We start from the raw sequence: 14,506 nt of genomic DNA, 5'->3' as shown, positions 1-14,506 counted from the left end.
AACTCAAATTGTGAAACTCGTGCATTAAATAAATTCAATGCACACAGACTGAAGTAGTTTAAGTCTTTGGTTCTTTTAATTGTGATGATTTTGGCTCACATTTAACAAAAACCCACCAATTCACTATCTCAACAAATTAGAATACTTAAGACCAATAAAAAAAAACATTTTTAGTGAATTGTTGGCCTTCTGGAAAGTATGTTCATTTACTGTACATGTACTCAATACTTGGTAGGGGCTCCTTTTGCTTTAATTACTGCCTCAATTCCTCTTAAGTCTGTTGTCCTGTATATTGATACGACACGCCTATTCTGATGGACATAATGAATTTGATGTTGAATTTGTGGTGGAATGTTTTTTTTAGGATAATCTGCAACAGTCTGGGAGCTACGCAAAAGGTCTAAATGTCAGAAGTATTTTTTAGCAATATTCAGACCGGTCAAGTTTAAAGGAAACATTTGTTGTTTTACCCTGTGCTTTGTTAGGAGTTTGAACTTCTGCCATAGTGGGATTTAACTAATACGCTCATTTAAAATAAATCATATGCACTGATTACAAAGGTTTGCACATCAATAACAGTATACATAAAAAATAAAACTAAGATAAAGCAATGCACAGCTGTACAGTTTACAGTTAAGTGCCCTTTTTAATACTGAATTTGGAGAAAATAAAATTAAAGGAAAAAATAGCAAGATTTACAAAACAAACACTCTGCACCCCGTATGATCAGTTTACCCATCTCTTAAAAAAAATGAAATCCATTCTATTTTGTGTAATTGCAGCCTTTTATTTTGTTGACTGTTTCAGTGTGACAGTAAGAATATAGAAGGCAAGAATGTGTTGTGATGTGTGTGTTTTGATATGTTCATTAGCACAATGTGCTTAATTATATGTGTGACCAGTTTCCAGCCTCTTGTCACTGGTCTGGGATCAGTGATGACATTTCTTTAACTGGAAACTCCGGAGACTCTTATACATCTCATGTTATCTCTGTGTGAAGAGATGCACCAGCGATGTTCATTGTATCCAATGTGCTTTTCTGTCTTTCTGAATGTCTTGCATTTGTATGTGTTATTGTCCTTTTATACATAAGTGTGTATGTCAGAAATGTAATAAATAAATATGCGTTTAATATTGATTTGACTTTGCCTAACAGTTAGTTTTGCATTATATTTCATTACAGCAGGTTCAAATTGAGAGTGAGATGAGTCATACTTGCTTTCAAACAAACAGGAAGATGAGCGTTCAATTATAAATCGGCTGCACAAGATATTCGGGCCGTGTTTAAAAACCTATTGAACCTACCTTGACAGCATTTAAGGGCATTAAGTGTATTCAAATCGCGCCTATTGTGCTCCAACATGCTGTCTACATGGGCAGCTCACTAGGTTTTGGCACATTTGCAACTTGCAAGGCACATTTACGAAACACTTTACGCCTACAAAGCCCCAAAAATGATGTCTAGGTGAGCAGCTGACAAAATGTTGAGACGCAGCCACACTGTTGCGCAACACACAGTCAGCGCTCCCGAAGCGGCCGGCAGTGACGTCGCAGACGCCGCCATATTGAAATGTTTCCCTTCTCCTCTTCTTCACTGAGCTCAACAGCAGCCATCAGCTCTCGCTTTCCAACTGGAGACAGGGACGACAACAACAACACAGACATGGAGACAGACACTCTTCTGGAAGCTCTTAAAGGTGCCCGGCTGTGTGTGCTGAGGTGGTCTGAGTTTAGAGAGGAGTTATATGTGCTTATGAGCTGGTAATGTGAGTTAGCTAATGTTAGCATGGCCTGTGGCTAAATGGCTTTTCCTGTTTTTCGAGGTCTGTTGTGGGTTAAGAGCAGATCAACTGGTTTCTTTTTCCTATTTTATGACTTCTATCTTTTTTCTTTTTTTTTTTTGAACGACGGTTTAGTTAAGTAATACGTTTATAAACAAGACTATTGTTGATTGAGATAACTAGTTAGTGGTTTTGGATGATGTAGAGTTGATTTGAGTACATTGCACACGTTTATTCAGGGTTAACTCTAAACTAGTGAAAAATGTTAATAATAAAGTCCGATTTTCTTTATAAGTTTTCTTTATAACGTGATTTATTTGGAGTTTACACCTTAATTGGAGTTGTACACTGTTCTGCTACTAACTTGTATATTATTATTATAATTACTGTTATTATTGTTGTTAATAATTTCTCATTCTTACATATATAATGTATTTATAGTCGGAGTGGTGTAAATAGTTTTTATGACTTAATGACAAAACTCAGATTTATTGTACCTGTACTAGTTCTTATGTAAGTGTGTTAGGAAAATGTTTTAATATGTTGTCATATTTTTCATAAAAGTTCAGGGCTGGACTGGTTATAGTTTAGTGTTCATAAGTACCACGAGGTTTTGGATCTTGAAGATCATTCTGTAGACTCGAAACCAATTGTTTAGTGTCATTATAGTTGTACTGCTTACTTTATTAACTCTTCTTGGAAAATAATGATATATGTTCTCGTTTTATATGTTCTAATTTTCAGGAACGCATACATATTATTCCAAGAGCAATTATAGGTATTGTCTGGGGTGTCTTAATAGTTGTAGAAAGTAAAATGCTGATTTCAGAGCTTGAATATGACCTAAACCTAGCAACAGGTGCACTGTGGTTGTTATGTTAACATTTAAAAAGTGAGATTAGAAGTTAATAATAAATGCATTTATTTTTCATGAAAGCAGATATACGTCAGAACTAGAATGGACTTACTAGATTTCGAATTGAAGATATGTTAAAGTCGGAAGTTGCTTCAATTGCTTCCAGTACATGTGTTTATATGAAATCCATAATGCCATCTTATTATTGTGTTTGCCACAGATTTTGACAAGAAGGTGAAGAAAGAGTCATCTTCAGTGTTGGATCAGTTTTTGTGCCATATTGCGAAAACCGGGGAAACCCTGTGAGTACCTCCAGAGGGGCATAGAAACCCCATTTACCTTTGTGTGACCTCTTTTTTTTAAAACGTAACTACTTTTCTGGTGTAACGCCACAAGGTGGTTTATTGCACTACCACAGCACTTTTGGTTTTGTTCCAAAACACGCTGAACCTTGTACTTATCGACTAGATCTGCTTTAGACGACCTGCTCTCATTTCAAGAAGTAATTGTGAGAATACATAGTCAGATGCATATCAGAAGATTGAATCTATGTATGTCTCTGCAAAACCTGCTTCTGATTGGCCAGTTGAGTTCTGTGGTCAATTATTTTTGCATAATGACCTGAACTGTGTTGCAGTGTTTATTTGATCCTACATAGTTGTGTTTGTTCTCTCATATCTCTCTGGTCTCTTCTAACGATATATATTTTCAAATATAAACATTTCATGCTCATTTATTTGGTTGGGAGCCGTGTAATAAGAAGGATCGTGACCGGCAGATGTTGTCTCTTACTAATTTTAGCTGTCTGTGTGTTTGAGTTACTAATGCTTTGTATTGTCGCATTTCAGGGTGTCCTGGTCTCAGTTTAAAAGCTACTTCATATTCAAACTGGAGAAAGTAATGGAGGATTTCCAAGCATCGGCCCCAGAGCAACGAGGGCCGGCCAACCCCAATGTAGAGTCGGTTCCTTTTGAAGAAATGAAGGAGAGAATTCTTAAAATAGTCAATGGATACAACGGGTGAGTAACATGCTAATTAATTGCACAGTGTGGTGGTATCACCAATTTTCCTTTCAGAAAAGCACTGGGTTTTTCCCCTGTAATAAGTGTCCCATAATGATGTTTTGGATAAAAAGAGAGAGCCTGTCTTTTTACCCCAGAGCAAGCGTGCCATCTTCTGGCTGTTGAATATAACCTAGCCTACACTGTTGTGGAGGATGCAGCAGATAATCATTTTCCCTATCCAGGATCCCATTCACTATCCAGCGCTTGTGCGAGCTGCTCACTGAACCTAGGAGGAACTACTCAGGAACAGAAAAATTTCTCAGAGGAGTAGAGAAGGTCAGTGTATGATGCATTGTACAGTTCAAGAACTAATAGCCAAATGGACGCTGTTTAGTTGTGTGTAATGGTGCACTTCCTATCAAATGCTTTTATCTCCTTTACCCTGTTCTTATATAAATGACAGTTCATTCCCAGTATGTTCAGTTTTTGTTTGCATTTTTATACTAGTTTTGTTCCATCCGAAGTCAGATGTGAGATATTATTACTTGCTATCTTTGACTTCCATAAAGGCTCTGTTGATTTATGGTCAAATGTATTTGTTTTGCAGGTGTGATTTATAAATCTAGAGGATCATTTACAGTGTTCTACACACTTGTCTCTTCAAATGTTTGCTAAGTGGATTTTATTATCATGTGCTGGAGGAACTTTGACTCATCGATGCGTTTTATGTGCTTAAGTGATTTGATTACCAATCAAGGCCCACATTTTAGTCCAACTTAAAGTTTTTCACGCTGCACATTTTCCCATATAGGAGGTTGTAAATGAATTTGCATCGTTTATGTTATTGATATTGATTGTTTTCTCACTTCATCAGAATGTGATGGTGGTCAGTTGCATTTATCCTACATCTGAGTAAGTAATTACTGTTCACTATTAAAATGTAAAGATGCTACATATTAATTGAATGCTTAGACACCTCTAATTACCGTAGATGAATGAAGAGCTATTTCTGGCCTCATTGTAGGAAGAATGGCTGCAGCGGTGTCAACAGAATGAATGGAGTCATGTTGTCAGGGAACATAACCACCTTTACAGAGAGGTGAGGAAAGTATATGGAGCTCAGGACTAGTCATTTAAAAAAAAATGAGCATGAAACTTGATTTCTCTCTATATTACAGGAAAGTGAATGGTCCTGGAACGCCCAGACCATTAAACAGACAGAAACACTCCATGTCCAGTTCACTGCCCACAAATGGCCTTCCGGACAGTACAGAAAACAAAGAGACGAGCACAGCACAAGGACACAGCAAATCGGCCAGGTAGGCTAAGGGTGCTTTCACACCTGGCCCGATGTTTCGGAACCTGGCGCATTTCCCCCCTTAGCTCGGTTCGTTTGGGCATATGTGAACACGGCAATCACGCTCGGATCCGCACCAAAACAATCTGTCCGAGATCGCCTGAACGAGGTGGTCTCGGCTCAATTAAAAACTAACTCCAGAGCAGTTTGGTTGTAGTGAGAAAGCAATCTCATCTAACGGACCAACGAACCAGGCTAAATCACAATGTATAATGGGTAATTACGTAAGTTCTGTGAAAAGCATTAGCTTTGTTGTTTTGTTAATACCTCAAAATGAACCTGTGAATGTCTGTGGGTGAGCACGTCTTCTCCATTCAAAATCAAAGCGCACATTTTCACTTTATAATGCGGTCTTATTGCTCTTCTTCCTAGTAGGTGCATTTTAAAAAATGTTTTCCCGATGAATCCTGGACTCCTGCTCAAAATGATAAATTAATATAACGACAGCTACAAAAAATAACAACAATAAACCCGCAAAGCTGTTGTCGTTCCATCCTGACGGATGACATGCGTGACAGCGGTGGAATCCAGGAAAATAAACCGTGGAACTTTGACCAATGAGAGAACGGTTTACTCGCGCTTGACTTGTATTAACAAATTTGGTCCGTTTACAAACTTTGCCGTGTGAAAGCGAACTGCACCAAAAAATAAAAAGCAACATTGTAATAATTTGAATCCCTGTTTCGGAACAAAGCAATCGATCTACAGGTGTGAAGGCACCCTAAGTTTGCCATCTCATCTCATCTGATCTTTCACGCTTTTTTTTTTTTCCTTTCTAATTTTATTTGTGAAACATACTTAAGACAGACCAGAGATGGTGGACAGCAAAAATGAAATGCCGAGAAATACATAAATTTATTGGAAAGCACTGAACATAAAAACAAATCTAAATAATCATGTCATGTTGTTTTGTTTTGTTTTATAATGTGGCTATGTATAATTTGTTGTTCCTTAAATGGTTTAAATCTAACCTAAAGATATTTTAAATTAAATCACTTTTCATTAATATCTGTAGCAAAGTCAAAGGTCTCCAGAGTTAGATACAAATGTTCTGATGTGTGTAAAACGCTGATGGTTAAATCAATGGACATGTTCACTTTTCTCTCACATGATGAATAATTAAACCGCTTGAAAATCAGCAGCCCTGAATATCCTTTACATTACAGAAATACAGAATATATCTTTGTGTTCCAGTGATGCATCTGTATCAGGCATTGGTGGGCCTCTCAGCAGCTCTGTGAAAAACAAACACTTAGATGACGAGGAAGATGAGGGAATGGAGGCGGAGGAACATGAAGTGAAGAGGCTGAAATTTAACCAGGATGGCAATGATGAAGAGGAGGATGAAGATGAAGTAGACCAGCAGGTTGTCGAGACACCCGGATCTACGTCAACTAATAGCTCCTCAGATCAGTCAGAGGATGCCGAATCACCATCATCCATGTTGCAAGAGGGGAGTGAAGAAGAGGAGGAAAGTAAACCTCATGGTTCAGCCGGAGGCACTGAGGACCAAGGTAGCATACATTTTTTTCCCCCCCCTCGTTTAGGTTGTTTACACACTACATAGCACTAACATATTCTACTCTTTGCTAACGTAGAGCCTTCCAGCACACAGCCCGAGTGTCCCGTGGCAGATTCTAGAGAGGCTTTTACTGAGAGAGAGGTTCCCTGTGGCTCTGATGACTCCTCAGAAGAGCCCAGCGATATGGACCAATCAGAGCAGAGAGCCCCGGCGAGCGTGGACTCAAGCCCTGAGGTGAGAGAAGGGGAGGAGCCAAGCGTGCAGGTCAGCAGCAGTAGCACTGATGAAAATGCGTCTGAACCCACATCCAGCAGCAGTGGCGTAGAGTCACCCACAGAGGGCGACTCTGGGTCAGGGGCCCTGGACTTAGAGAATGCAGAGGAGGAGCCTATGGAGCAGGACTAGAAGCCTGCAGATTCCTAGCCTAAACAATAACTGCGTGCTTTTGTGGAGATTAAGAAGACACACACTTAAGTGGCCTTCCACAAAGTTCCATCAGAAGCAACACCCAACCTACCGCCATGCGCCTTTCGGTCGAGAGGCCACCTAACTTCTCCAACCTTCCCAAACGGACACTTTATGCAGATGTACATATGATTTTATTGCTGTAGTGAAGGTTTTAAACTGTCTTCTTTTTTTTTTTTATGTCATTCATAGGAGGATTATCGTTACATAACGTGTCTTATGCTTTGATTCGGGCCTTTTTATAATCCTTAATCGTGTTCCTCAAATTAATACATGCCTACTAATTCATTTTGCTGTTATAAAGCTCTTGCACAATTTTTTCTGCCTCATTTCCAAAATACAAGTTTCCTTTTCTTAGGTCACAGTCATGTCTCTAACAGGCTCCTGCTGACACAGAATAATGATTTCCGCAGGTTCTTTCAAGAATGGAAAGCTTTATTTGTAAATAAACCTGCACACTGTGGGAATAGAAACAAGTCTTAAGTAAATGAATTGTAATTTGATCCATGGGAAGGGGAATTGAAGTGCTTACTAATAATGATGAAGTCGAGTGACTATTAAGACATTTATGTTTTTTTGAACATGAACTCTTAGCATTAAAAGTTGGACAACAAATACCAAAATGTGGGCATCACAATGCAAAAAATAGGATCCATTTTCTTTTAAAGACTGTTTATTTCTTTTAATTCAGGGGTGAAATATGACAGGTTTTATGAAATCCGTCTGTATATGATTGCTCTTTTGCTCATTACAGCTATAAAGCGGTGTCATATTTTGTCATAACAGCCTTTGACAACATCAAACATTGTGTGCAGACTCCGGAAGACTCATTACTTTGGGATAAAGAGGGTAAATAACCACAATAATGTCAGATTTGCAAAAGAAAACACAACCATATCCTAAACATGATCTGAAACAACGTTTACACATTTGTGGTAAGCTGATGCATTGACAGAGATAATGTGAGAATTATTGACGTTTTCCTGCACTCTTTATTGTAATTTTGGTCTGCCCCCATGTTATAATTCAAAATGAGACTTAATAAAGCAGAGACTGGCCTGTTATTTACAAAGCTCAAGACAGATGTCAGGCTTCATTTTATTGTCACCAGGTGGCAGCTGACACACTGGCAGGATATTAGTGGTCAGATATTGGGGCGTAACTTGAAGCTTTCAGAACTTACAATATCTACAAGGTAAAAAAAACAAAAACAAATTGCGAAGTTCAAAATTGAACATAGTTCCCCTTAATATAATTCACACACTGGTGTCTTTGGTACAGAAGTACTCCTTCTGTATAACCAATCAGGCCAATTCATAATTTGAAATTGCCACATGCCCACTTCATAAGAGACATGTCTAATTTTATATTATTCCCAACAGAGGACGTGTTAAAAGTGTCTGAGACTTAGACTTATGAAAAGTGTTCAAACGTTCAGAACCGGCCGCTGTGGGAAGTGGTCCTGCAGATCTCATATTCTAAAGCAGAAAGCCTTTATCCTGTATTGAGGACCAAAGAATAAATGAAAAAGTGTGTTAATCGTAAATACATTGGCCTGTTAGTTGGTGTCCACAGTTCTTTGAAGTCCTTTAGCCTATGATTGACTGTTTACTTTTTTAATACATGTTTTTGGTCTAACTGTGAACAATTGATCAGTGCATGTTATTGCAAAGACAAAAAATATTGTCTTCATTATCTTTAATCAAAATGTAACATCGCTAGTCATTTTGTAGATGGCACTTATCTATTGACTAAATATCTACATAACACTTAAAAAAAAGTTTAATTGTTAATAATTTCTTAACTTTTAAAATATATAAAAAATACCTAATCTAAACAACGTATCACTGAGAAATGTCAAGTAACAAAGTAAAATGAGCTGCAAACGGCAATTCACACTGATTTCAAAATCTGCATTTAAAAACCTGATATGTAAACTAACTTCTAATTCTAAACCCGTACTAAAATAATTTCATTCCAAAATGAAAGGTAGCTTACGTCCTTCAAGCGTATTATCACAATTGCATTCTAGCTTGGCTTGACTCGGATCGGATCGGATTGGAAGTTCATTGCTTGGTCACTGTTCTCATTGCTGTAACCCTTAACATGGTTCGAGCGAGGGTCAAGCCTCACCATGCACAATCTCTGTGTCATCCAATAGAGGGTAGTGTTTAGTCTCCCTGCCAGGCCTAACAGGTTTACCCCTCCCCAGAACGAGGAGACAGACTGACTGCCCCAGGGCTGTAGATATGGGATGCTGCCCTCTGTTCTGCTTCCCCTTTATCCTTTTCCCTGGCATGAAGTCTCGATGAATGCTCAACTGCTGTGGGCACCGTGGCCAATGCAACCTTCAGCGGAGACTCCCACGTGGCCATCAGCTTAAAGAGCCCTTTAAAGTATGCGGAAGTGAAATGAGGGAGCGATCACAAACTCTAAAAAAGTAGTGACTTTTTGAACTTGGTTAAAAGATATTTAGTTTCATGTAGCCAGACTTTTGATTACTTAAAGTCGGTCCCACTTTCCAATTTATCCTGGATTAAAATTCCCAATTAGACAGGAAGAGACTGTTTGAGAAGCATGCAAAGTGGCCAGTCACAGAGCGGTCAATTATATGTTCAATTACGTATCTATACTTTCTACTTTACATTTATGCATGGGTTCAGGATGAATTGGGTTTTTGTGTGATGTCAAGGCAAAAAAGTGTGTTCTTTCAGCATGTGGATGACAATTGGCAAGGGCAGGAGGGAAAGACGTTTGCGTAGGACAGTTCTGTTTTTTATGTGAGAGATATTTTCTTTAAACACTCCAACCTACTGATGATGATACATTTGTTTAAATACCATGTAGAGGGATGAGCTGTCAATTGCAGTTCCCCAACAAAGTTTGAAATCTAGGAATTGCCAGACTTGAAGAAGTGCGATGGAACTGTTCTCAGGCTAATGTTGTTTGAACTACCACTGACTGGTCAGACAGACATTGACCAAGACCATCCTGGACTTCATGTTCAAGGATGAGGCAGAGCCAGTTCACTTGTTTTGCCTATGGATGAGCTTTCAGTATCTAAACAAATACCAATAAATAGGAAAATAACTCACAAATCTTCCCATGTGTGCTATTTGGAATCTCTACTGGGACTTAAAATGAAGCTTGGCGAGAGACAACAAGAAAATGACTGCTTTCATATTGCAAATGTATCCGACATCTGCTTTTTGCCATCTGTTTTCTCAGCAGAAACAGGTGAGGGAACATATTGAACACAGTCTGCCAAGCCCATTTTCTTGGCTCAACTCTTTACAGGGTAGTTATGAGATGGAATCGGTTGCAAAATGCCTGTCATGTAAAGTCCCTTGCCTGTTATGCATGGTCCCACTGTATACTTTATTTTCTTAATGAGTTACACGGTTAAATTGTAGTACCAGATAGCAGGGGCGCCATGAAGAGTTTTAAGAGAGGTATGCAAGACAGAAATATGGGTCCCCTTCTTCCAAATGAATGTGTTTTATCTTTTGACGCTTAATAAGAAATTTAAAGAAACTATACATAAATTGTCCGACAGTTTATCAGAATTCTCGGCCCGAGTCAGACTGGAGCCCATGTCTATTTTCTCTCTCTCTCTCTCTCTCTCTCTTCCCCATTGCACAGCTATTTTACTGTTGCATCCAGTAAAATAGTTCAGTTTTGTTTTTAATGGCAAAGTGGTTATATTTCTTTTCGTTTCTTTATTAACCTAATTGAGAACTATGTTTGGAACATTTTTTGTTTGTTACATTTTTTTTTAAAGTAACCACTAAGCGGCCAGCGGCAGACAATGAGTTGATCACGTTTGATCAATTTAGCCTTCTCAAATCAACACGACTTGCCTAAAATGAAATCTCTAGATATAAAACACTTCAAAATTATCACAACCTTAGTTTAAACGTTTAATCTAAAAATGTGCGCTATTAGGTGCATATCAATTGTTTGTGTGGAGAGTGGAAGCTAAGCGCGCTCTGCAGGACATTGAGGCGCCGGCGCGATAACTTGCACTTTTTTCTTCAGTTAAATTTCAGTTAAATTTTATTTATATAGCACATTTAAAAACAACCATGGTTGACTTAAGTGCTTAACAATGTCCGGAAAAAACACGCACACTAACAAGACAAATACAGTAAAAACATCACAATGTCTCAGCTCAGCTCGACATAAAAGCCAAGGAATAGCCTACAGGTGTGTCTTAAGTAACGACTTAAAAATTCCAAGTCTGAGCAGTTCTTATGTGTACAGGTAAACTATTCCACAAATTAGGTGCCACCACTGAAAAAGCTCGGTCACCTTTATTTTTTAACCTGGCTCTCGGAACATCGAGCAGCACCTGATTGGACGACCTAGGGACGTAAGTTAGGGCCCGTCGGGCTCGGGCTGAAATGCAGGGCTCTAGATGTCAGAGATGCGGCTGTCTGAGTAACAACACACTGAACTGAGTTGTTACTCACAGAGTATTCAAATTGGCAAGGTGAATTTGTCCGTTAAAGCGCAAGACAATGCACTTAAAAAAAAAAATTCAAAGTCGTGATTTGGGGCCCCCTAGCTTCCTGGGCCCATATGCCTGGCATATTCTGCACCACCCGTAACGGCGCCCCTGCCACATAGTAACAGAAACTATCATTGTCAAGATTAAAAATCGTGCTTGGTCATGAATTCCCCTAACAAGCAGAAACGTCACTGAAATCTTTTTTTTCAACTGATTGCATGAAAACTTTCAAGTAAACAGTGACAGAAAAAAAATATTTATATGTGCAATCTCATACTCATTGGACTGAATCATCCCTTGAGTGTAAAAATAAATGTGAGATTATATACAGCACCTGTTCAACATTAAGGGTTTTAAACAGTGTTATACAATAAATTTCAAATAATAGGTATTTTCCAGAGCACAATCTATCATTTAGGGCACAAGTACATCTAGTTGGCAGCTTTCTACATGTTACTTTACATGTATGTGTTAAGGTTTGGCAGATGTTCCAAAGCAAGTGTTGCATTATAGGCATAAATTTGATCTGCTCATGCATTTCCTAAGAATCAACCCCATAATGCTGTTGTTGCAGGTGCCATGCTCTTCTGCTTGAGCTACAGGAAAAGAAAACATTCTCTGTGATACATTTGGGATGTGTATTAATAATGATATAAAAGTGAGAAATACTGAGACGACTCATGATGTTTTGTTGATGTACTGGCTGATAATGATCGCAACGGAAATTGTATGCAGTGAACTGTTGCTATGGTTACCTCAGGTGAATAGGACTTCTTGTCATTAATATCTGTTTGACAACTGGTGAAAATACGCACTTTAATTGGTAATAGAACATCTGTGATGAAAACATTATTAAAATAATCAGAAATAAATGTTGTTTTCATTTACTTTAAGGGATTCAAGCCTTAATGTGAGGGGCCAGACCTCCACAAAACCCCCCACAATTTGCTCCCTGGTTTTAAATAATTCTAATGTTGGTGAGATGCAATGGAAAAAATTATAAATAAATAAATAATTGCTTTGAGTGAGAGTGTATGATGCTTTTTGTTGGATTTTTGGTGGTTCTTCTCTTTCTCTTTCTCTTTTTTTGGACAGCATTCTGTCCTCTGTTTTATGATCTTGTTGCAATGGCTTGAAATTTTGAAAATTACCTGCTTAATGTATTTTTTTAGTTTTTTTTGGTGCAGTGAAACAAAACCAGTACAGGTCAATTATCTGAGATTAGATGTTCAGTCAGACATTCAGTTAAGTGTTATGGTACAACACGTCATAATGTATATATTTATTACTGAAATATACTGTTTTTACAATGTGCAGAGGGGTTTAGCTGAATAAAATGTATAATATTATACCTATTGTATATATACAGTATATATACTATGTCTATACCATTTTTGTGTAAATCATTTGTAAAACATTTATACAATTGTTATATGAATTGTACACATTCACTGCATAATGCAGGTCATATAAGAATGGTTTTAGAAATGACAAAAATGGTACTGTATATACACAGTGAGTGTACATAACGTAAAAGACTGCCTGCTACATTACTACAGGCTGTCATTTAGCTTCCGCATAGCCTAACACTACCTCTTTTTCAGAAATAAAGTTGCTGTTTCAACAAACATAAAACTCATTTCATATTTTGTCATACTTTCTGGCTCATTATTCATCTTGCATTGTTAAGATCTAGCCCTGCTTCACAGAGTTGGCGGCTAATTCTGAGTAATACACACATTGATTGGCATCATTACTGGGTTCATGGGCCTGTGGCCTCTGCTGGAGTATTACAGTCTAATGAAGTGCTTTAATTAACTTTTGTGGAGGCTATTCCATCATTGCTCCATTTATAGATGGACCCTCAGCCTCTCAGGCTAATAGCAGCTGAGGACCTGGTTTACTACACAGCTAGGCTTTTAGCAGCCATTATGTGCAGGGAATGCTGCTTTTTGCAAGAGGCTGTTAAAAGTGTAAATGGGAGACTAATAAAGAGGCAATTTAAGGGATTTTGCCCCTGATATAGTAGGACAAAAAGTGCCTGTCTCTGTGTGTATGTTCAGTACCTGAGGAAAAGCACTTGGGAAATAGTGGGGAACATTTTGTGTTTTGTTTCTGCAATACGTAACAAATTTTATACTGATTTGTAAAAACTAGATTTTTGCAACTTGCCACTATAAAGCTGCGTTCCGTGTTTCGTGTGGTTGCAGGGGCATTGCTATCTGGTTGCTAAGGTGTTCTGAATGGTTTTAGTGTGTTATTGTAGGGGTGCTAGGGTGTTCTGAATGGGTTTAGTGCAGTACAGCGTGGTTGCTAGGGTTTTCCCAATGGCTGTTTACTGGCCAAAGTCAAAAGAGCCCAAGCTCAAGTCTTTATGATATTCTGCTTCCTACCTTCAATGCACATTTATGGGATTTCTTGTCTGTTTTAGAATCATAAGTCTAATATCTTAGAGAAGTACCAGCAAACCTTTCAGTAATAAATTCAGCATGAAAAAGATACGGGGTAATGTGTGTTGTAATTCAGCTATGGAGAAATGAAACCCCATACCGTCAAGGTACACACAACAGGTCAATTGACTGATCTTCACATCCAATTTGAGCATGTGCACTAGTTAGCGTTGATTATTGCAGCAAGTGCACAATCATGGGGACAAGTCTTTGAACGGCTCTTAGCAGTCATGCACTCAATAAATTTCCCAGTGTGATTGTATAGCAGCTCATACTGGAGACTCAACAAGCTACATATTACCAGAGGTTATTATATGATGTAATCTTCACCATTACAGCTATGTGAAATAGAAGATTCTTCATAATAGAGGTTGACGGGTATATAAAGTGAAAACCAATAAAATCAATAACGTCTAAATACAGTGAGTGGATTGATTTTGAGAAAGCTGGGGGATTTAGGACATGTGCTGCCGTTAAGCTGGTCTTCGAACGGCAAGTTGCTCTGCCATCAGCACTGCATCATCCCCCGAGGGAGCTATTAATAGTTCTGATGGTCAATAA

General features: G+C 38.3%; 1 protein-coding gene across 1 annotated transcript; it reads left to right on the top strand.

The window, feature by feature from the left end:
- The first annotated feature begins 1,377 nt into the window (after positions 1–1,377).
- Positions 1,378–7,159, top strand: ppp4r2b (protein phosphatase 4, regulatory subunit 2b). Its single transcript, XM_016290995.1, has 9 exons — positions 1,378–1,697; positions 2,858–2,939; positions 3,486–3,656; positions 3,884–3,977; positions 4,516–4,553; positions 4,666–4,740; positions 4,820–4,960; positions 6,193–6,512; positions 6,597–7,159. Exons 1-9 carry the CDS (start codon positions 1,571–1,573, stop codon positions 6,923–6,925), a joined length of 1,377 nt encoding a protein of 458 aa, XP_016146481.1. The 5' UTR covers positions 1,378–1,570; the 3' UTR covers positions 6,926–7,159.
- The last annotated feature ends 7,347 nt before the right edge of the window (positions 7,160–14,506 follow it).

The sequence above is a fragment of the Sinocyclocheilus grahami genome, unplaced genomic scaffold, assembly GCF_001515645.1.
Source record: "Sinocyclocheilus grahami isolate Dianchi unplaced genomic scaffold, SAMN03320097.WGS_v1.1 scaffold266.1, whole genome shotgun sequence".
Classification (NCBI taxonomy): domain Eukaryota; kingdom Metazoa; phylum Chordata; class Actinopteri; order Cypriniformes; family Cyprinidae; genus Sinocyclocheilus; species Sinocyclocheilus grahami.
This window is presented reverse-complemented; position numbering and strand designations above follow the sequence as displayed.